A 23,880-nucleotide genomic window follows, 5' to 3' on the forward strand; every position below is an offset into this window, starting at 1 on the left:
CTGCCCTAGCGGAACAGAACTTATAGAATGAATGCATTTATTTATGAGATTTGTTAGAATGACTAACAAATTTCTTAAAAAGGCTGGTCCAAGCTTGTCCAACAATTCCTGTTTACCAACAGAAAGTCCAAGAATCTAATATTTGTTCAGTCCATGAAGCTGGATGTCTCATCTGGCCTTCATTCAGTGTATGCCAGAATCCCAAAGATAAGCTCTAGTGCCAATAAAGGAATGGACTTGCCAGTGAGAGCAGGCAGGCAGAGAGAGAACAAGGGTCCTCATTCTGTGTTGTTTATATAGGCTGCCAGCAGAAGGTATGGCCCAGGCTAAAGGTAGCTCTTCTCATCTCAAGAGATCCTAATTAAAAGTGGGTCTTCCCATTTCAAATAATTAATTGGGGGAAAATCCCTCATAGGCATACCCAGCCACCCGGGTTGTAGTTAACCCAGTTGTGCTCAAGGTGACAGGCAAGAATGACCATCACAGACCATGTCTCAAAGGGAAGACATAGAATCTTGTAGTGAAATTAAGGAATAATCATATGTAAACGTATATCTGCCTACGTGGGGGGTAAACATCTGTAAACCATCCTAATCATATGAACGTGTCTGTAGGGAGCCAAGGCCAGCCTCGAGCCTCTGCTCTTTCCACACTCACTTCCAAATGTTGGCAGTACAGGACTGCACCACCATTCTTGGCCTATTTTAGCATTTTCAGATTTACATGAATAAGAAGTGGACCGTCTTCACTGCGCCCCCTAACAGAATAACTCTGCTTCTGCTTATCACTATATAAAAATCCAAACTAAACATAACTAAAATCAAGCACATCTTTTTTTCTCAAAGGTTCCCTCTCCCAATGCTTTTTAATTAAAGCTTAGACTTTAACTAACACTTATTTTCCTTTCATTTTCCACTGTGTAGTCAGCCAACAGAGCCCACTTCAAAATGGTTTCCTGTATCACTTCAACTCCTCTGTTTTTTAAACCTATTGTGAGAAAAAAAAAAATCTCAAATAGATGAAAAAGAGAACAATGCCCTGAGGAAGACTAAGAGTGGAAGAGTGTAGGGGGGCTGTGAGGAGATGAGGAGGTGACTTCATGTGGGGACTGTTTGTGTGTCTGTCTGTCTGTCTGTCTGTGTTTGTGCGCATACACACACTTTTATCTTAACAATATTAAGGCCTTTATTGTTCTCTGTTGTTCCAGGTTCTGGCAAAACTTGCTTGTGGACTAAACAAGCCCAACCGCCAAACTCTGGTCTCACATGGGTCAGTGCCACAGCTCTTCAGCCAGATGCCAATTCGGAAAATGTAAGGCTTCAGGGAGGACCTTCCATCCATCATATCCCTGTGGATGATCTCTGCTGGTAGTGGGTAGTGGCTTTTGTGCTTCTTTCATAAATGTTTGGACTCAGAGAAAATAGGCAACACTGAAAAATTTGAAAACTATATTTAGGCTTTTTTCTAAGTGAATTTTTACTTCAGGATTATCTGTGGTTTATACCTAATCCTGAACTTAAAACACAAAACCAGCCAGGTGTAGTGGTATACACCTTTAATCCCCATGCTCAGGAGGCAGAGGCACCAGGAACTCTGAGTTTACTTACGACTAGCCTGGACTAGCCTGGACTAGCCAGGGGGTGGTGGCGCACGCCTGTAATCCCAGCACTCTGGGAGGCAGAGGCAGGCGGATTTCTGAGTTCGAGGCCAGCCTGGTCTACAGAGTGAGTTCCAGGACAGCCAGGGCTACACAGAGAAACCCTGTCTCGAAAAAACCAAATTCAAAAAATTGGAAAAACAAAAAAACAAAAAACAAACCCGACTAGCCTAGACTACGTAACTAGTTCCAGGACAGCCAGGCTATGTAAAAGACCCTCAGAACAACAAGAATGAAGTGAAAGTCGGGCATGGTGATGTGTGCCTGTGATCCAAGTGAGCACTGGGAAGACAGAAGACAGCGTCAGGAGCTATGCTTATTAATTCATAACCCGTCACCCAGGGCTGCATAGGCTGACCATATCCAAATCAAACAAAGGGGCTGGGAAGTCAGCTCACTGGGAAGAGCACTTGTTGCCCAAATATGAGGACCAGATCAAATCCCCTCTCCCAGTAAAGCCAGCTGTGGCTGCCTGTGCACTCCCCTGTAACCTCAGGGCTATGGAGGAAGGAGGGTGCCCTACAGCCCCTGAGCCATGGGCATGGAGACAGGGACTCCTTGCACTTGGCCAGCTGCCACCTAGCTCCAAGTGCAGTTGGAGACACTGTCTCAAGGAAATAAGGCCCAGAGCGATAGAGCAGGACCCTGCACTCAGATCCTCTAGCCTGTGTGTGAAAACACTCTCTCTCTCACTCTCACTCTCTCTCTCTCCCCCTCCCCTGAGTTTTAGTTGTGCCTTCCTTCTGGATTTTTATTAAAAGTTTATTAAATATGTAACAAAATTTTACTTCTTAGCTGGGTGGTGGTGGCAAATGCCTTTAATCCCAGCACTTGGGAAACAGGCAGGGGTGCTCTGTGGGTTTGAAACCAGCTGGTCTACAGAGTTTGTTCCAGGACAGCCAAGGATATACAGAGAGAGACTATCTCAAAAAACAAAAGAAAACGAAAAATTTTCTTCTTCATTTTGCAGTACTAGTTCCCGGGAGCTCAAGTCCAGCCTGGCATACACAGCAAGTTCTAGTACAGCCCGGGCTGCACAGAGAAAACAAACAAACAAACAAACAAACAAACTAGGTTTCCCTTCTCCTGGGAGGATGCTGAGGCCAGTGTCACTAACCATCTAGACTGGCCTCACTGCTGGTGTTCTCCTGCCCCAGCCTCCTAATGCCAGGAGCATTGTGGGTTGGAACTACTACATCCAGCTGGAATTTTACTTTCTATTATCGAGGGGTTTGTTTGCTTGCTTGCTTATTAAAATAGGGTCTCACTCTAGCATTCCTGGCTAGGTTGTGCCACCCAGGCTTACTTGAAACTCAGTGAATCCTCCTCCCTCAGCTCACTGAGTGCTTGGGGTTACAGATGTGAGCTAGCACACCTGGCTCAACCAAGGTTTCCAAGTCTGCCAAACTGTTCTTCAATGAGGCAGGAAACCAAAACTGATCTGAGAAAGCTTTGTGGGCTGGAGGTGGTAGAGAGCCAGCCAAGGACACAGCAGCTTGGGGACATTGAGCAGAAGGAAGGGAAAGTGATCAGATGTTCTCAGTAAACTGAGGGAGCCAGGACAGGGTCTGTACCGATGAAAACACTGAAATAGAAACACTGGAGGTAGGCTAAGGATAGTGTCTTCATTTTTAATTAATTAGTTAATTAATTTTTTAATTTTTTTATTTGGTTTGGTTTGGTTTGCTTTGCTTTTTTCAAGACAGGGTCTTCTGTAGGAAGACCTGTTTTGGAATTTACTCTGTAGACCAGGCTGGCCTTAAGCTCACAGAAGTCCAAACAGAGATCCAACTGTCTCTGCCTCATAAATTCTGGGATTAAATGCCATGCTGGGTTTATAATTTAAATTTCCAAATGAGACAATGTGTTTTACACAACTGAAAATTTTATATACAAGAACAAGAAAAAAGAAATTTTTACATACAATTGACTTGATAACAAATCAGTGATGAATATTTTATGTTGCTGTTAATCTCCCAGCTGGGGAGAATCATCTAGCTTTATTTTTCCGGGCGGGCATGTACGTGTGAGTACAGGTGCACTCGCTGAGCTGGCTGTCGTCTTCGTCAGGGTGGCCACCATCAGACTCTAGACAGCATGGCTGCTGGCTGAGTTGCAGAGCCCTCAGCTCTATTGCACAACTGAGAGTTTACAGGACTAAAGCCTTTTGGAGAGCTTTGTGGAACAGCAGAATGTCTTTGTTTTGGTTACCTGTATATTTAAATGTCACCTATAAATTCCTTCTCTCCTTTGTTTAGCCGAAGTCTTGGAGGAAAGCTAGGGGCTTCTGTCATTGAAGTCCTTGGGGTAGAATACATGGGTGACCTGACCCAATTCACTGAATCCCAGCTCCAGAGTCATTTTGGAGAGAAGAATGGGTAAGTGGTTTATATTAATTTTCTTTAAAAATTTTTTTAGTTTTTAAGACAGGTTCTTAGTGTGTAGCCCTGACTATCCAGGAACTCATTCTGTAGTCCAGGCTGGCCTTGAACTCAGAGATTATCTACATCTGCCTCTCAAGTGCTGGGATTAAAGGTTTGTGCCACCTGCCAGGTAACCAAAAGAGGAAAAAAAAGTGGTTAATATTATTTTTCAAACATAATTTTTATGAAGATACTAAATTCAATACAGATAAAAAAGCTTTTAGTGGGAAGGGCCAGATAACCCAAGCCAGAGTCAAACTTGATGTGTAACCAAGGGTAACTTTCAAATGCTGATCCTGTCCTCTTTCTACCTCCCAAATCTTTAGATAACAGATTCCGCAACATGCCCAGCCTATGACTTGTGTTCCATGAGGTCATTTCATGGATTGGGAATATTAGTTCCCACTATGACAGTAGCCTGTGATCCTAGTATTTGGGAGATAGAAGCACAAGTCTGGGATCAATATGATCCACATAGACCTTGGCTCAAACAAACAAACAAACAAATAAAATAAAAAGGTTTGGGATATCATTCATTGGTGGAGCACGCTCCTAATGTGCTGCAAGACTCTAGTCCTAGCACTGCCAAAATTCTAAAAATTAAATAATTAGCTCACTGTGGCTTATCCCTCTAACGTCGTTTTCTTATATGCTTGGGTGATTGATAAGAAATGTGGCGAGGCAGTGGTGGTGCATGCCTTTAATCCCAGTACTTAGAAGAATGCAGAGGCAGGTGGATTTCTGAGTTCAAGGCCAGCCTAGTCTACAAAGTGAGTTCCAGGACAGCCAGGGCTACACAAAGAAACCCTGTCTGGAAAAAACTAAAAAAAATATATTTTTTATATACATATATAAAATATAATATATATTAAATATGTATGTAATATATATACACACATATATATATAATTTCTAAGATGATTGAAAGTGGAATTATAAACATTTTCTGATAAAATTGAAAATCTATAAGAAAAATATTTCTGATAAAATTCAAGAAATACATAAGAAAACACGTTAAAATTGACTTTCATGGAAAATTATACAGATAAAATGGTAGGCATAAAAATATTTCTAAGTTGATCAAAAGTGGAATTATAAACATTTTCTGATAAAATTGAAGATTTACATGGAAAAATCTGATAAAATTGAAGAAATATAGAGAAAAACATGTTAAAATTGAAGATTATCATGGAAAATAATACAGATAAAATAGTAGACATAAAAAACATTACTAAGTTAATTGAAAGAGGAATTACAAACATTTTTTGATCAAAATTGAAGATTTACATGAAAAACATTTCTGTTAGTATATGTCTTTTTACTGGGGAATTGAGTCCATTGATGTTAAGAGATATTAAGGAATAGTGATTGTTGCTTCCTGTCATTTTTGATGTTATTTTTGTTTGTGTGGTTACTTTCTTTTGGGTTTGTTGGAAGATTACTTTCTTGCTTTTTCTAGAGTGTAGTTTCCCTCCTTGTGTTGGCGTTTTCTATCTATTATCCTTTGTAGGGCTGGATTTGTGGAAAGATATTGTATAAATTCGATTTTATCATGGAATATCTTGGTTTCTCCATCTATGGTGATTGAGAGTTTTGCTGGGTATAGTAGCCTGGGCTGGCATTTGTGTTCTCTTAGGGTCTGTATGAGATCTTCCCAGGATCTTCTAGCTTTCATCATCTCAGGTGAGATGTCTGGGGTATTTCTGATATGCCTGCCTTTATAAGTTACTTGACCTTTTTTCCTTACTGCTTTTAATATTCTTTCTTTGCTTAGTGCATTTGGTGTTTTGATTATTATGTGCTGGGAGGACTTTCTGTTCTGGTCCAGTCTGTTTGGAGTTCTGTAAGCTTCTTGTATGTTCATGGGCATCTTTAGGTTAGGGAAGTTTTCTTCTATAATTTTGTTGAAAATATTTACTGGCCCTTTAAGTTGTAAATCTTCACTCTCTTCTCTACCTATAATCCTTAGGTTTGGTCTTCTCATTGTGTCCTGGATTTCCTGGATATTTTGGGTTACAAGCTTTCTACATTTATTTGACTGTCGTGTCAATGTTTTCTATGGTATCTTCAGCACCTGAGATTCTCTCTTGTATTCTGTTGTTGATGCTTGCATCTATGATTTCTGATTTCTTTCTAAGGTTTTCTATCTCCAGAATTGTCTCCCTTTGTGATTTCCTCATTGTTTCTACTTCCATTTTTAGATCCTGGATGGTTTTATTCAGTTCCTTCACTTGTTTGTGTTTTCCTGTAATTCTTTTTTTTGTTTTGTTTTTTGGATTTGGTTTTTTTCAAGACAGGGTTTCTCTGTATAGTTCTGGCTGTCCTGGAACTCACTCTGTACACCAGGCTGGCCTTGAACTCAGAAATGCCTGCCTCTGCCTCCCAGAGTGCTAGGATTACAGGCCACCACCGCCTGTCCTCTTCTGTATTTCTTTAAAGGAGTTATTTATGTCCTTCTTGAAGCCCTATATCAGTATCACGAGATGCAATTTTAAATCCAACTCTTGCTTTTCTGGTGTGTTGGGGTATCCGGGACTTGCTGTGGTGGGAGAACTGGGTTCTTACGTTGCCAAGTAGCCTTGGTTTCTGTTGGTATGGTTCTTGCACTAGCCTTTCACCATCTGGTTATCTCTGCTGTTGGTCTTGCTGTCTCTGGCTGGAGCTTGTCCCTCCTGTGGGCCTGTCAGCCTGTGTCTGTACTCCTGGGAGACCAACTCTCTTCTGGCAGGGTCTGTGCACAGAAGGCTGTGGATCTGCTTGGCTCCCTGGTACAAATGGCACCTGGAAGGCTCCTGTCCCAGTTGCTCCATTGATCGTATGCCCCATGCACTCCTAGCTGTTCCCATCCAGAGAGATATTGGAGAGAAGGTGGAGATCTCACCTCCATGATCAGAAGTGGAGGAACTCCTGGGAGATCACTCTCTCCTGGTGGGCTGTGCACAGAAGGCTGTGGCCACAGTTTTGTTGTTGTTGTTGTCGTTGTTGTTTAATTAATTTGAGGCATAGTCTCAAGTAATGCGGGCCTTGAACTCCTGATCTTTTTGCTTCCACCTCACAAATGCTAGACACACCAAGCTACTAATTTTATTTTTGTTTGCAGTCTGGGGATTGAATCTAGGGCCCTGCACATGCTAGGCAAATGTTCTACCGTTGAGCTGTCTTTCCTACTCTTGGTCATTTTTTTTTTCACGAAGAGGATAGGTATTTTGTTTTCACAAGAATAATTAAGCAGTCAGGCATGGTGATGCATGCCTTTAATCCCAACACTCTGAAGGCAGTGGCAGGAGGATCTCTTTGAGTTCCAGGCCAGTCTGGTCTACAGCTTGATTTCTAGGATAGCCAGAGCTATACAAAGAAACCCAGTCTCAAAACAAAACAAAAAATAAGTAAGACATGGTGTCTTGTGCTTATAATCTCGATCCTTAAGAGGCTGGGGCAGGAAGGTCATGAGTTGGAAGCTGGCCTGGGCTGCATACTATATGCTATTTATAAATAGGTAAGAAACCAGGCATGGTAGCTCTCATCTATAAACCCATTAGGATCACAGTTAAAGGCCAGCTGAATGAATGGTGAGATCCTCTCTTTAGGAAGTAGACAGAAACAAGGAGAATAATTCTTCATCTCTTTTGATGGTTTTTAGGTCTTGGCTGTATGCCATGTGCCGAGGTATTGAACATGATCCAGTAAAACCCAGGCAGTTACCTAAAACTATTGGCTGTAGCAAGAACTTCCCAGGGAAAACAGCTCTGGCTACTCGGGAACAGGTAAGCAGGCCTTCTCCACAGAACACCACTGCTTTTAAAGGGGGCAATGGATTTTCATAGCCCCTTTAAGTATACTGGGATGGTTATCCTTATTTTAGGATATCAAAAGAAATAGAAATCCATTTTTTAAAGATTTATTTATTTATTTATTTATTATGTGTGAATACACTGTAGCTGTCTTCAGACACCAAAGAAGAGGGCATTACCGATGGTTAAGATCTCATTACGGATGGTTGTGAGCTACCATGTGGTTGCTGGGATTTGAACTCAGGACCTTCAGAAGAGCAGTTGGTGTTCTTAACTGCTGAGCCATCTCCCCAGCCCCAGAAATCCATTTTTTTATATGAGTACACTGGAGCTGTCATTAGACACACCAGAAGAGGGCATCCATATCCCATTACAGATGGTTGTGAGTCATCATGGAGTCGCTGGTAGTTGAACTTGGGACCTCTGGAAGAACAGTCAGTGCTCTTAACTGCTGAACCATCTCTCCAGCCCTAGAACTCAATTTTTTATGTTGAAATAACTAGTTTAGTTTGTAATTTTTCCTCCTTCTATCTAAAAAAGTGTAAAATAGGACTGGTTGAAATGGACAATGGGGCCGTGCGGTGGTGGCGCACGCCTGTAATCCCAGCGCTCTGGGAGGCAGAGGCAGGTGGATTTCTGAGTTCGAGGCCAGCCTGGTCTACAGAGTGAGTTCCAGGACAGCCAGGGCTACACAGAGAAACCCTGTCTCGACAAAACCTAATATAAAAAAAAAAAGACAATGAAATTTTGTGTCATTTTTGTAAGTAGGAACTTCAAAACCCTTAAATATTATGCCTCACCTACTTTGGGATCTTCCTTAGAATTGAAACATGGTAGAATTTACCAGATGGCACTGTCAGGAGAAGTGAAGTGAAGGGTGTGGAGCTTGAGTGTGATAGAACACACCTGTAACCTGGGCAGGCAGGAAGCAGAGTTCCTTACACTGAGAGCTGGAGGCCAGCTTCGGTTGTAGTTTCCTGACTAAACAAATGGTGTTTGACCTGTGTGTGGATGTGTGGATGTAGACCTAAAGGAAGACATCAGATGACCTGCCATATTAACCTGTCTTATTCCCTTGAACCTGAAATTGTGTTGGCAGCCAGCCAAAATCCCCGTGACCCTCCTCCTGTCTCTGTATCGTGGGTACTTTTATTGTGGATGCTGGGACTGAAAGTCTTCTCTTTGTTCTCGCACTGCAAGCACTCTTACTACTGAGTCATTTCTTTTCCCCAATAATTAAAAACTTTTTCTTGTTGTTGAGGGGTTTTCTTGCTGTGTAGCCCAGCCTTGAACTCATGATTTTTCTGACTCAGCCTCTAGAGTCTAGGATTACAGGTATGTACACTATGTCTGACTGAAAATCTTCAGCTAGAGAAAGAACACAGTACTGAGAGCTCCATGATTAGTTAGAGGGCCGTCAGTGACCAGTCCACTGCCTGGTTCCTAATATGTCTATTAAATGAAAGATTTATAAAATAAAATTTAAAAAACAAACTGAAAGGTTTTGGCTTTTTTTCTTATAGGTACAGTGGTGGCTTTTGCAGTTAGCCCTGGAACTTGAGGAAAGGCTAACCAAAGACCGAAATGACGTAAGATTTTCTTTCTCTATTAATCTTTGAGATTTAAATGGTAACTTCCCCTACCCTGTGGAGAAGAAAATAGAATAAACTTAGGGAAATTTATGAAAGTTTGGCCAGATGCTTTTAATCCCAGTACTAGGGAGACAGAGGCAGGTAGATGCCAGCCTGGTCTATATAGCACATTCCAGGAATCCAGGGCTACATAGAGAGACTGTTTCAAAGAGAAAGAAAGAAAAAGGTTGTTTGTTAAATTAGGAGCCCAGGCTTAACCTTGAATTTGCCAATCCGAACTTTAGGTTCCCATTCTAGGATGATAGGCATGACTTACCAAGCTTGGCTTAATAGTCTTTTATCTTCTTTTAACACAGGTCCATAAAACAGAATGCTGGGGCTGAGGATTCAGCTCAGTTGGTAGAGTGCTTGCTTAGCATGCTTAAAATGAATTTGATTCCTAGCACCTAATAAATACCAGAGGTTAAGATCATCCCTGACCAAAAAATAAAAATAGAAATAAAAATTCAGTCACTAGAGTCTTTGGAGCCTAGCTTTGTAAACGTAAGCACTTCCTCTGATTGTGCTCCTCTCCTTGCCATTTGCCTTGACTGTTTTGTGTTTTCTCATCTAAAATCTTCCTGCAACACAAAAAGGATCCTTGGATTTCATCGGAGTACACCTCCATTGAGCTGTCAGTCATTGCATTTGAACATGGTGGAAGGTTGGTTAGTTTCACATTATTTCGTATGATGGATGTACTGGGTACTCACGTGGAAGCCAGAGGGCTCCCTTTGTGGGGTCTGTTCTGTCCTACCTTTAGAGAGATTCCTGGGATGGAACTCATGAGTTTTATTTATTTCATGTTCCTGTCTTGGTTTATGTGTATATATATGTGAGGGTGCCCTTGGAGGCCAGAAGAGGGCACTGCATCCCCTGGAGCTGGAATTAGAGATGCTAGTGAACTACCTGACATATCTACTTGGAACCAAACTCAGCTCCTCTGCAAGAGCAGCTAGCCTTCTTAACTGCTGAGCCATCTTCCCATAGTGGAAGCTTTAAAGACAAAGTATTAAACACTAGACATCTGACTGTTTCTTCTCTAAGGAACTTTGTTTTATTTTGAGGTAGGGTCTCACTGTGTAGCTTTGACTGGCCTACGAGTCACAGTGATCTACCTGCTTCTGTCTCCCAAGTGCTAGTTATCATGAACCCTTCCTTCTGTCTCTACCTCCCAACCACTTGGATAGGTGGTATAGTTTACCCCCGCCCATACACACACACACACACACACACACACACACACACACACACAAATAACCTAAAGTACATCCATCTAAACTTTACAGTATAGTGCTTTTAGTATGTTCCAGATTATATAACTACAATCAGCTTTATTTTTGTTTGTTTAGGGTTTTTTGTTGTTTTTTTCCAAGACAGAGTTTTGTATGTAGCCTTGTCTATGCTGGAACTCACCCTGTAGACCAGGCTGGCAAGCCTTGAACTCAGAGATTTGCCCACTTCTGCCTCCTGCAGGCTGGGATTACTGGTGTGTACCAATATTACCCAGCTGTTTTTGTTTTATTTTATTTTTTTTTTTTTTTTGATTTGGTTTTTTCGAGACAGGGTTTCTCTGTATAGTCCTGGCTGTCCTGGAACTCACTCTGTAGACCAGGCTGGCCTCGAACTCAGAAATCCGCCTGCCTCTGCCTCCCAGAGTGCTGGGATTACAGGCGTGCGCCACCACCGCCCGGCATTGTTTTAATTTTTTGAGACAGGCTTTCACTGTATTCCTGGTTGGCCTAGATGAAACTTATTATATAGACAAGGCTAGCCTTGAGCTGACAGACATCTGTATGCATCTGCTTCTTGAGTGCTGGGACCGCACACTGCTTTACAGTTAGCCTTAGAATGTGTTCATTTACTCTCAAAAGAAATTGTATACTCATCAGCAGCCATCCTCCATTTCTAACCCACTCATCCTCTGTGGTCCTCAGCATCATTGTAATATGATGGTGCACACCTTGCATCCCAGATCACATGAGTTTCTGAAGTAGAAAGACTTAACCAAAGTCCCTGGATGTTTCCTGTAACTGAAGCCATGCAGAGAATAATTTTTACACTTAGCTCACCCATATTATAGTACGTCAGTTCTTTCTTCCTTCTATGGCCGGATAAGAATTATTATTAGTAAATGGATATTTGGGTTATTTCTACTCTGGGCTGTAACTGTGTATACATGTCCTCGTAAAGGATGGTATGTAATATCCAATAAGTGTTAATGGCTGTGTTTAGACATTTTAGTCTCAACCAGTTCCAGAGCTGTCTCCATAGATACAGAGACATAAACATCACCACATATACATCACCTATTTTGTTGATTGTGTTAGTCTCCCTTTTCTTCTCTGTCGCCAAGGTCATCAGGAGGTCTCCCTTTGTCATGTCTGATTTTTATCAACTTAGAAGGAACCCACAGCTTTTCTTTTCCTGTGGAAACATAGGCATAGCCCCTCCTCCAGCGTAACACATTTCCCATTCTCCATTCTGATGTTAGAATATCCTTAATGTAAACAGTCTGGTTTAGTTCAATAGTTCTTTCTTTCCACAATCCAATGTCTTTCAGCAGCTGTGGTGTTTTGTTCATTGGCATTTAAGGTTAAAAAAGCACAATGTAATCTATCCTCAGGGGTTCTTGTTGATCCTTTTTGCCTATTAAGCATTTCCTTTAGAGTTTGATTGGATTTCTCTACAATTGCTTGTCCTGTAGGATTGTGTGGTATACCTTTAACATGTTTTATATTGTAATATTCAAAAAGCTGCTTCATCTTATTAGAGATATATGCCGGCCCATTGTCCATTTTGTGTTGGTATTTCCATAATGGCCATAACTTCTAACAAATGTGTAATTACAGAATCAGTTTTTTCTGATGGTAATGTAGTTGCCCACTGAAATCCTGAATATGTGTCTATAGTATGGTGCACATATTTCAGTTTGCCAAACTCTGTAAAAGGGAAGACATCCATTTGCCAAATGTCATTTCTTTGGGTACCCTTAGGGTTAGTTCCCTAATAGGCAATGAAGTCTGGTTATATAACGAACAGGTAGGGCATTGCTTCACAATTTCCTTGTTGCCAAGTAATAGCAATCCAAATGGGTTGGTCAGTCAACCACCTTAGTGGTAAGGCTGTTGGTGTTTGGGCCACAGTGGCTCCTTGGGGTAAAGTTAAATTGTTAGCCTCTGCTGTATCTTGTTTATGGACAGCTTAGACAGTCTGTAACTGCCTTTGATAACATTCCCTAACTAACTTAAGATTTTTATTAGGAACCTGACTAGTTTCATGGCTAGATACTGAGACTGAAGGGATATTAATTTGGGTTTTCCACTGCTGTAATAAATCTCTTCCCCATAAGTTAATGGCTATATCAGCCAAAAATGACCTCAATTTTCCTACCTGACCTTCTGGTCCTATACATTTAAGTCATCTGGTACTTTGCTTTATTTGGGTTAGGGTCCCATCTCCTTGAAATTGGATGTCTACTTCTTGAAGTGGCGAACTTACAGGCCAAGATTTTGCAGAGATAATGGTGACATCTGCTCCAGTGGCAACTGTTCCTTCAATCTCAATATTGTTTCCTAATATTCTTAGTTTTGGCCTGTGATCCTCTATAGAAGTTTGCTAAAATATTTGGTTTTGGGTCCCTTTGAGGCTTTCTGAATTGTCTATAGAACTTGCCTTGTCTGGTCTCAGAACATCTATTTTTGAAGCAGTGACACTTAATTGTCCTGAGGAAGAGAACTCTCCCTGCCTGGCATTGGGACCTGCAAGAGGCCCCCTGGGAGTTTTTTGGCAAGATGTTGCCCCATTTGTCTGTTGTTGCTCTACATTATTTCCTAGTCAAATGTCAGCCTCTGCCACACCTTTGACATATTCCAAAAGGCATAGGCCCCCTTTTGGTATTACTTTGTTTTTTTCTACAGTCATTCTGAGATGACCCCACTCACCACAATTAAAACATTTGAAATCTTGGGTCAATTCTAGGTGTCTATTGGCAGCTTCTCCTATTACAGTCATATAAGGTGAGTGAGATACAACATCAGTTGTATATCTAATCCACTCGTCTATTGATGCTGACTTTGCCCTCAGTGGTCTGATTACTTCCTTGCATTCAGTATTTGCATCCTCAAAAGCTAAAGACTCAATTATTGCCTTCCTTGCTGCGGAATCTGATATACTCCTTTCCACAGCTGAGGTTAGTCTTTGTAAAAAGTCAGGGAAGGTTTCTTGTGGATCTTGTATGACTTGAGTAAATGTTTCAAGTCCTTAAAGCTGACAATCAACACAAGGCTAGAGTTTCTTCCTCATATATAGCCTGCACCTCTACCTCAGCAAAGCGACCCTCACCAAGCCGTTGGTCTGTGGAAATCTCTCTACCCCTGGTTCTATTTTGTCCTGCTATCTCCCTCGACTTGTCTCTCATTGTAAATTAGCAGCAGGTTCTAGGATTGCTCTTGCCATATCCATCCAGTCTTAGGGGATTATTCTATTTTTAATAGCCTAAGAAGTCAGGATTTGCTTTACAAATGGTGAATGCATTTCAAAATTAGTGACACTTTCCTTAAATTTTCTCAGGTCTAACACATCCACAGGTTGCCATTCGAATTCCTGATAAATCTGTGGATGATCATCATCTGGAGGTCTTTGTTGTATATTGGCCAGATAGACTAAAGTTTTTTTTTTTTTCTAATAACCTTTGGTTGGCTTTCTCTACTTTTATCTTCTATCTCTACCTGAGTATTTTCCTTTTCCTTGAGTTCCTGTATTTTCTGTTCAAGGTTCTGCCTCCACATTTTGATCTTTTCTTTATATTGCAATTCTGATAGTCTGCTGTCCATTTTATTTTGATTGATCAATTTTAAAAGGTTATTCTCCAAGTCTAGCTTCCAGTCCTCATTATTGTCTCTCTGCTGCTCAGTCTGATCTGTGAGCTGCTGCATCCTTTGTTCTAGCGTCTTTTCTAACTCCTGTCTCCCACCTTCATTCTCCTCCTTCTGTCTCTTATTCTGTTCTATAATTTCCTGGGTCTTCAATTCTAGTGTTTCCTCTAGACCACATTGCCAATTCTTAAATTTCTCTTTCTGTTGTTCATGCTGCTCTATAATTTCCTGTATCTTCTGTTTTAAGCCCTGCTTCCATAATCTCTTTATGTTGTAATTCTAATATTGCAGCATCTGCCTTATTTTGGCCTATGAAATCCTGAACTTTTAGTTCTAGTGTTACTTATAATCTCTTTTCTTTTTCTTTTTTTTTTTAAATTTATTTATTTATTATAAGTACACTGTAGCTGTCTTCAGAGACTCCAGAAGAGGGCATCAGATCTCATTACAGATGGTTGTGAGCCACCATGTGGTTGCTGGGATTTGTACTCAGGACCTTTGGAAGAGCAGTCCGTGCTCTTAACCACTGAGCCATCTCGCCAGCCCCGTAATCTCTTTTCTAAGGCAAGGATTTTTTTTTGTCTAGTTTTATGTCATTTTTTGAGATGACATAGTAAATCAAGAGAATAAGTATTACAATATCAATGACTTTTTCTTCTAAATCCATCACTATTAACCATTCAAAGTATCCTCACATAAAGACAAAAAAAAATATGTTTTTCTCATCTTTAAGTATCAAGATGCTATATATCTCTTATATTAATGAATTACCTGTCCTGGAACCCTTTATACCTTTGTCCCCTGATTTATTTGCGGGGAGGGGCCTCTCAGACCTAGTCAGCTTCCCATCTACACTGCTGCAGCCTATATCGCTGCCCAAACTGTGTTTGGGGATTGGGGGCAGTGAACTTTTTATCTCAGGTTTGTTAGGTTCTAAATACTACCTTGGGCGCCATTTTGTTGCTACTTTGTTTCCAACCCAATTACCTGGTAAAAGAAATCTCAACTCAATCAGTAACAATACAAATTATAAGCCTAGATTGGGCAGATCTCCCACTACACTACTCTATTTCCATCTATTTTATCCCATATAATTTGCAATTTCTCTAGCTTCTCCCTCAGCTTCCTCTCTGTAGATCCCTCATAGCTCCTCCCCTTTTCCATTGATCCTTTTTTCCTCCCCCAAACTCTCAGTTCCTCCCCCTTCCTCCTGCCCAGTCATTGGCTCAAGCCTTTATTGAAAAGTTGGGATGGGAAGAAGGTTCACCAGGCAACTCATCTGCAGCCCCTCTGAGGAGTGGAATAGCATCAAAATACAAGCTCAGGGCTCTCCACCACGTTGGGCCATTATCAGTAATGCGAACATTCCATGTTTTCATCCCAGGAGCACAATTACTGTGTCATAAGGTAACTATGGAGCATTTTGGAAAATTTGGCAGACTGCTTTCTGTAGCGGCTTACCATTTTATAGCCCTGCGTTCAGTGTGAGGGAGAGAGACAGACAGACACAGATTGTTGAATTAAATAGTATTAATAAATCCTGGCATGAGTTTGAAACACTGCAATGGTTTGTGTTCCCAAACTAAAGACACACACAGCCTTTATTTTAATATGCCTTCACCAGCACAGCAGCAGGGTAACTGCCCAGCCTCATGCTGCTGGAATCTGCCTCCTGCCAGTTGCTACTTACTAATGCTGTGCTCCATCTTGGCCACTCTGGACCCAGTGGGGCGCCCTCTGGGCCGCGCTCTCCTGGCCCCTTCTCATGATGGCCATGCCCCTCTGTCCTGTACTATTCTCCACGTGGCGTTTCTCCTCTCCTCCACACTGTCCCTGCATGGCATCTCTCTCCTTCCTCTTTCTCTTCCCAGTCCCCAGCCTGGGAATCCTAAAATCTGCCTCTGTCTGTCCTCCTCAGCTGGTGGCTGGTGGCATCTTTATTTACTAAACAGAACCAGCTGGGGGCAGGGTCCCAGAAATTCCATGCAGACCTTCTTGTTTGGGGGGGGGGGGGGAATACAAGCAACTACAGAGACATCTCTCAAATGTGCAGGTGTCAGCAGAGGTGAGAAGAGATCTGAGTTACAGGGAGTTGGAAGCCACGTGATGCGGGTGCTGGGCCCTGAATGCTGACTTCTGCGAGATTTATGTGCCCTTTCCTGCTGAGGTTGCTCTTGAGCTGAATGTGAGATGTGAGCTTTGTTTGCCCTTTGTTTTTGTTTTTTGGGTTTTTTTTTGTTTTTTTTTTTTTTTTGGTTTTTCAAGATAGGGTTTCTCTGTGTAGCCCTGGCTGTCCTGGAACTCACTCTCACTCTGTAGACCAGGCTGGCCTCTAACTCAGGAATCCTCCTGCCTCTGCATTCCAAGTGCTGGGATTACAGGCGTGCGCCACCACCTCCTGGCTTGTTTTCCTTGTTAGTAACGCACACACAGCCCCCTCCTCAGGGTGTGTCACTCCACTTTTATTCTCTATTGTGTTTAACACTTGGCTTTTTGATAGCTAGACATATTGCCATGTGGTTTATTGGCTGTTTGTACATCTTCCCAGAGAACTGTTACTTTTTGCCCTTATACTCTGGTTCTATGGGTGGCCGAGGCAGGAGGATCACTGAAGCTGGGAGATGCTAGTTGGGTAAGGAAAGGAGGCGAGCTGCAGTTCAGTGAGAGACCCTGCCATAGGAAATAATGCTGGCAGCACTAGAGGACGATATCATGCTCTCTTCTGGACGCCACATGAGTATATACGTGTGTGTGTGTGTGTGTAAAATAAGATCCTGAGGTTCTAAACTTCAGCTTTCTCTTGCATCTCTAGGCATGGCAGACCCCAGTTGTAATACCAGAGCTTGGTCAACCAGAACTCCTCTGTGACTGTGTTCTCTCACGATGCAAGCCTTGGGGCTGGAAAGATGATTTAGAGCACTGGCTCTAAAGAATGGGGTTTTTCTAAATACTGAGTGGTTAAGAGCACTGGCTGCTTTCCCAGAGAACCCAGATTCAATTTCCAGTACCTACATAGCAGCTCACTCCTATCTATAACCTCAGTTCCAGGGTTTCTGGCACCCTCACACAGACATACATGTAAGATACTAATGAACAAAAAAATAGAAGATGCAAACCTCTACAAATGAATCGTATAACCACCACACACCCAATTGTGCTTTTAACTCATAACTTTCAGATAGTCTTACTAGCATTTTTTGACTTTGAAAAGGACTCTGTCTTAGGCTTCTATTGCTGTAAAGAGACATCATGACCAAGGGCAACTCTTACAAAGGATAACATTTAACTGGGGCTGAACTTGCAAGTTCAGGGGTTCACTCCATTATCATCAAGGCAGGAACATGGCTGTATCCAGGTAGGCATGGCACTGGAAACAGAGCTGAGGGTTCTATATCTTGGTCCAAAGGGAACCAGGAGAAGACTGGCTTTTCTAGGCAGCTAGGATGAGGGACTCAAAGCCCACCCCCACAATGACATACTTCTTCCAACAAGGCACACCTCCTACTAGTGCCCCTCCCTGGGCCAAGCAGATACAAACCAGAACAGAGCCTAAATACTTTTCACAGATATCCTCTGCCTAATGATCTTTATTTTTGTTTACTGAATGTAGCATTCAGATGCTTCCACTTGATCAGAGTCAATGCTTGCTGTTTCTGGAGGTATTCTACATTGTATTCTACATTCTACAGATGGCCACGAAAAAGTACTACTCCAAAACCTGCTGCTTTAAGAATAAGATTCTAAGCCGGGCAGTGGTGGCACACGCCTGTAATCCCAGCATTCTGCGAGGCAGAGGCAGGCAGATTTCTGAGTTCGAGGCCAGCCTGGTCTACAGAGTGAGTTCCAGGACAGCCAGGGCTACACAGAGAAACTCTGTCTTGGGGGAAAAAAAAAGATTCTAGGCAGAAGAGCACGCTTACTGGGAACTGCTAATTCTTAACATCCTAGATTTCAGATATTTTCCTGACTTGTTTTTCAGTATCATAGTCATTTGTCATGAAAACCATTCAGGAAAGTCTCAAATATATTTATTCTGTCCTGTCCCCATTATCTATCCCAATACTCTGTGGTATTTTTGTTTGTCTCTTAAATTGTAAGCAAGTGGCTCATGGGTCTCAGGCTAGCCTCTAACTCAGTTCTCTATAACTGATGACTTTGAATTTCAGAGTCTTCTCCCTCATGTACTATCATGCCTGGCTTGTATGTTTAAATTCAAGGCTTACATGGCAGGCAAGCACTTTACAAACTAAGCTATTTCCCCAGTCCCTATATTTAAATATTCTGTGATAATTCATCACCCAAATTCTATCTTTTTTTTCCAATGCTGGGGATCAAATCCATGATCTCATATATGCTTCTAATAACCAGAAATAGCACAAACTTTTTGTGATATCCTGTAGTCAATTTTTATTTTCAAGACAAGGTTTCTCTGTGTCGACTTGGCTTTGTAGACCTGGCTAGTTTCAGACACGCAGAGATCCACCCTGCCTCTGCCTTCTGAGTGTTAGAATTAGATGTGTGTGTCACCACTGCCTGGCCTGTAGGCAGATTTTTACTCAGGAATTTTTATATAGACTATAGTCTAGGCTCTGTTCCTTATAATACCGGACCCATTGTCCTATGCTTATATTCAGTATAGTAAAAACATATACTAGAATAAATAGCTTCCTTTTTGTTTAGTAATTTATTTTTTTTAAGACCTTACTATTCCCTGACTTACCTAGAACTTGGTAGGTAAACCAAGATGACTAAACTCAGAGATCCATCTGCCTCTACCTCCCCAATGCTGGGATAAAAGTAGTCCAACACCATGCCTAGCCTTTTAATTGAATTTCCAAATCATTCTAGTACCCTGAACATGCTCTTAGTAACTACTTCTGGCCTCAATCCTTCTCTCTCCACAGAATGACAGAGTGGCCTCTCAGCTGGTGGTCAGTATTCGCTTTCAGGGAGACAAGCGTCTTAGCAGCCTGCGTAGGTGCTGTGCCCTCCTTCGCTATGATGCTCACAAGATGAGTCAGGACGCATTTGCTGCCATCAGGAACTGTAATACATCTGGGATCCAAACTGAGTGGTGAGACTCTGTTTTCAGTTTATCTTCTTTAAAAGGGGAGCAGGAGGTGGCACTGGGCAGTGGTGACCCAACCTTTAATCCCACTGCTTGGGAGGCAGAGGTAGGTGGATTTCTGAGTTCAAAGCCAGCCTGGTCTATAAAGCCAAAGCTACTAAGAGAAAGCCTGTCTCCAAAACAAAACAGCCAGGTGGTGGTGGTGCACATCTTTAATCCCAGCACTGAGAGGCAGGGGCAGGTGGATTTCTGAGTTCGAGGCCAGCCTGGTCTACAGAGTGAGTTCCAGGACACCCAGGGCTGCACAGAGAAACCCTGTCTCGAAAAACTGAAAAAACAAAACAAAAAGAACAACAAAGAGAAAACCCAAAAGTTTATTTTGTGACTTAGTTGTAAGTCAGTGAGCTTCTGAACTTTGATCTGGGGTACTTCTTTGTGACTCTGACTAGCAACACCCATTATATGGGGGTAATGATGATCTAAGGTGGTAAAAATGAGGAGGTTCAACCAGAAGAGACAGAGAGGCTGGCCAGCATGGTCTATAAAGTGAGTTCCAGGACAGGCAGGTATACACAGAAAAAAACCGTGTGTGGGGGGGAGGGGGATCAGTTGCAAGGTTTTTTGGTTTTGCTTTGTTTTTCCCTACATTTGGTATATTCTGGTACCCACAGGTGCATTAGTAACCAGAAGACATGAACCACCACCATTCCTGCTTGTACCAGCTTACTGTATTCAGAGAAATATACTTAGGAACTTCTTTTTTGTTTGTTTTTCTGTTTTGTTTTTTGTTTTTCTGGGTTTTTTTTTTCGAGACAGGGTTTCTCTGTATAGCCTTGGCTGTCCTGGAACGCACTCTGTAGACCAGGCTGGCCTCAAACTCAGAAATCTGCCTGCCCCTGCCTTCCAGAGTGCTGGGATTACAGGCGTGTATAAGCAAGGTATTTTAAGCCTGTCTTGATGGATCAGAATTCAAAGTCATCCTTGGCTACATAGCAAGATCTAGTTTCAGAAAACCATAGAAGGATATTCTAAATTCATTGACAGAAATAGAAACTTCTCATTGAAGATTATAAAAAAGTTCAGCTCACCTAAAGTATTGCTTATCTAAATATATTGACATGTGTACAAAACTGTAATGTTTACTTTCTGGTATAATTGCTTGTGCACAAATATTAATGTTACATGGACCCAAATGATAACTGTGGTTCTGTGTTTATATGAATCCTTATTCGAAAACCATTACAGGACTACTAACATTATCTGTTTATACTGTGGTGCCAAAATATAAATCCCAAGGACAGTGTAACATTTTCTTTTGCTGTTTGAGACAATGTCTTGCTACGGAGCTCATGCTCCATACTCATTTGAACTCATGCCCTTGAACTGCCCTTGTACTCATGATCTTTCTACTTTGGCTCTAGTACTGGATTTCAGGCATGTGTTACCATATTCAACTCACAGTAACTTAAAAGTAGCATTTGCTCTTATCTGATTGAAGAACTAACCTGTATATAACCTGCATGTTTTATATTCTGAAATATATATACATAATGAACTTTTTTTTGGAGGAGGTAGGGGGTATTTTAAGTTTTTAGTTTAGTTTTGATTTTGAGACGGGGTTTCTGGGTAGCCACCATTGCCTGGCTTTAAGATATTTCTGAGGCTGGGCGGTGGTGGCACACACAGTAATTCCAGCACTCTGGGAGGCAGAGACAGGCGGATTTCTGAGTTTGAGGCCAGCCTGGTCTACAGAGTGAGTTCCAGGACAGCCAGGGCTATACAGAGAAACCCTGTCTCGAAAAAACCAAATCCAAACACCCCTCCCCCCCAAAAAAGATTTATTATTATATGTAAGTACACACCAGAAGACAGTGTCAGATCTCGGTCGATGGTTGTGAGCCACCCTGTGGTTGCTGGGATTTCAACTCAGGACCTTTGGAAGAGCAGTCAGTACTCTTAACCATTGAGCCATCTCTCCAGCCTGAAACTAAAATCTTGATAGGAAAATTTTATCTTGAAAAATTCCATAATCATGGGTTAAGATTGGAATTTTTTTTCACTTATTTTGTATCTACATGTAGTGCATGTGAAATCTCTGAGTTGGTCTTACAAACCAAATTCAGGCCGCCTAGCTTGGTGGCACGTCCCTTTACCCACTGGACCAACGGGCTGGCAAGCTTTTCTTTGTAGCTGGGAATGACCTTGAGCATCTGCTCTACCTACTTCTCAAGTGTTGTCTTGAATACAGTTTGTGTTGCCCCAAGCTAGGTGTGATGGGCACTCAGGTCTACAGAGCTCTAAGCCAGCTAGAGTTACATAGTAACACCTTGTCTCAGAAAACAAAAAACAACCAACAACCCAAAATTTGTTGCCCTATCCCTTAATTGCAGCAATTTCTGCTAAATCATGGATTCTCTAAGTGGATAGCACTAGTAGTGAGAGAGAGCGCTCCCCCAACCCCAAGCCAGGAACCTGCTAGAAACTCATTCTGGTACCCCAGTCTACTTTACTGTGATACACACGAATGGCTGTGAGATGCTGCAATAAGAACAATTTCCTTTCATGATAGGACCAGAGTTGTAATTTATTCATTGGATCTGAGCTCTTAAAACAGTGACTTGTTCTGTTCCTTTGTATACAGGTCCCCTCCTCTCACAATGCTCTTCCTCTGTGCTACCAAGTTCTCTGCATCTGCCCCTCCAGCGTGCACGGACATCACTGTGTTCCTCAGTAGTGACGCGAGTAGTCAGCCAAGGGGGCCAATTGCCAGCTCTGAGACTAGAACCCAGGGACCTGGCCCAGCTGTGCCTGCCTCTAAAGAGGCAACCACATCTCTCGAGTCTTTTTTTCAAAAGGCTGCCAAGAAGCAGAGAATAAAAGAGACTTCTTTTGTACCTCTTAACCCGGCCACAGAGAAGTCATCATCCAAGCCTTCACTTCTGTTCCAAACCAGCCAAACCGCAGGAACTAAGTCTTTCTTTAAGCAGAAGAGCCGGCTGCTACAGCACACGCAGCTTAGTAATTCTGCAGCTCCTTACCCTCCACAGGTCAACTCTGAAGTGCACCCAAACTGTCTACCAACAGAGTGTGTGGACAGTGGTCCTGTTGATGGAGTGATGAAGCCAGTATCTTCTAAAGCAATCTCTACAGAAATGAATGTAGCTGGGAACAGTCCAAACGTGCTTGATTCTTCAGCTTACAACTCTCAGGTGGTGGTCCAAAGGGCAAGTGAGGACCTAGTGCTCTGTGACAAGTGTGACTCCCTGGTTCCAGTGTGGGACATGCCAGAACACACGGACTACCATTTTGCATTGGAGTTGCAGAAGTCTTTTTTTCAGCCTTGTACTTCAAAACCCCAGGCTGTTCCTGCCATGTCTCCTCAGGGCAAAAGAAATTCCAAGAGTCCCTTGGCTTCCAGTAATAAACGCCTTAGGCCCCATGGCATGCAGACACTGGAATCATTTTTTAAGCCATTGACACATTAGTGCTGCCCTGGGCGTGCAGGAGAGCTTTCCTATTTTATTTCCTTTTTTTTTTTTTTTTTTTTTTTTTTTGGCTTTTTTTGGATTTGGTTTTTTTGAGACAGGGTTTCTCTGTGTAGCCCTGGCTGTCCTGGAACTCACTCTATAGACCAGGCTGGCCTCGAACTCAGAAATCTGCCTGCCTCTGCCTCCCAGAGTGCTGGGATTACAGGCATGCGCCACCACCACCCAGCCCTATTTTATTTCTAAGAGATGGAATCATGTTGACTACTCAAAGGAATTATGAAATTTTTAATACAAAATTAGTTTGTTTTTTTTTCTTCCAGTGGGATTCTGATCCTGCTGCTGATCAAAATGCTTTTAATCTTTAGGGAGATAGTGTCACAAAAGGTATAAGGAACCTTTGCAAACCCCTCAGTTTTGCACTCACTTTCTCCCCTATAAAATTGACTAAGGACTAAACATAGGAGTGTAACTCAAAAAAGTTGAAGGGGAAGAAATTGGGCTGGAGATAGAGCTCACTTGTCTCAGACAGCGTGTGCACAGCCCATGCTCACGTCCCAGCTCCAGAAGGCAAATATAGACTATTAAGATGGGTAAGTGCGAACAGCTAAAGTAATGGATTTAGCGTCTTTATCAGCATACAGACATTGGGATTAAATCTTTCAGAACACATGACTTTGAATTACGTGTGAAGCCATCTTTTCCCTACATAAACACAAATCAATTTATAAACTGGGTCTTTGAAAGATTTGAAATTCACTGTATTTAAGCGGAAAATTACCCTTTCCTTTGACTTTAGAGTGTAGCTTCTTCCCTGGCTAGCTTTAGTTTCTTAAAGGCAAGACTTCTTTCAGTGCCTTACATGTATGTTCTTGATGTTGGTTGAATATATGTAGTAAATTAACCACACTGAGACAATAAAATGTACTCTTCAGGGCCTGCCTTGCA

General features: G+C 42.0%; 1 protein-coding gene across 3 annotated transcripts in view; it reads left to right on the plus strand.

Annotated features, from left to right (window-relative positions):
* Positions 1 to 23,880, plus strand: part of Polh (DNA polymerase eta) — a 40,644-nt gene extending 16,764 nt beyond the window's left edge. For 2 of the 3 annotated variants that reach the window (XM_052192116.1, XM_052192118.1), the window contains 6 exons: positions 1,208 to 1,311; positions 3,916 to 4,035; positions 7,721 to 7,844; positions 9,395 to 9,460; positions 19,284 to 19,453; positions 22,089 to 23,880. In XM_052192116.1, the coding sequence (XP_052048076.1) occupies positions 1,208 to 1,311; positions 3,916 to 4,035; positions 7,721 to 7,844; positions 9,395 to 9,460; positions 19,284 to 19,453; positions 22,089 to 22,932 (1,428 nt within the window). In that variant the 3' untranslated portion in view covers positions 22,933 to 23,880. The remainder of the gene's footprint in view (positions 1 to 1,207; positions 1,312 to 3,915; positions 4,036 to 7,720; positions 7,845 to 9,394; positions 9,461 to 19,283; positions 19,454 to 22,088) is intronic. The other variant, XM_052192117.1, reaches the window with a different exon arrangement.

Source organism: Apodemus sylvaticus, chromosome 9 (assembly GCF_947179515.1).
Source record: "Apodemus sylvaticus chromosome 9, mApoSyl1.1, whole genome shotgun sequence".
NCBI lineage: Eukaryota > Metazoa > Chordata > Mammalia > Rodentia > Muridae > Apodemus > Apodemus sylvaticus.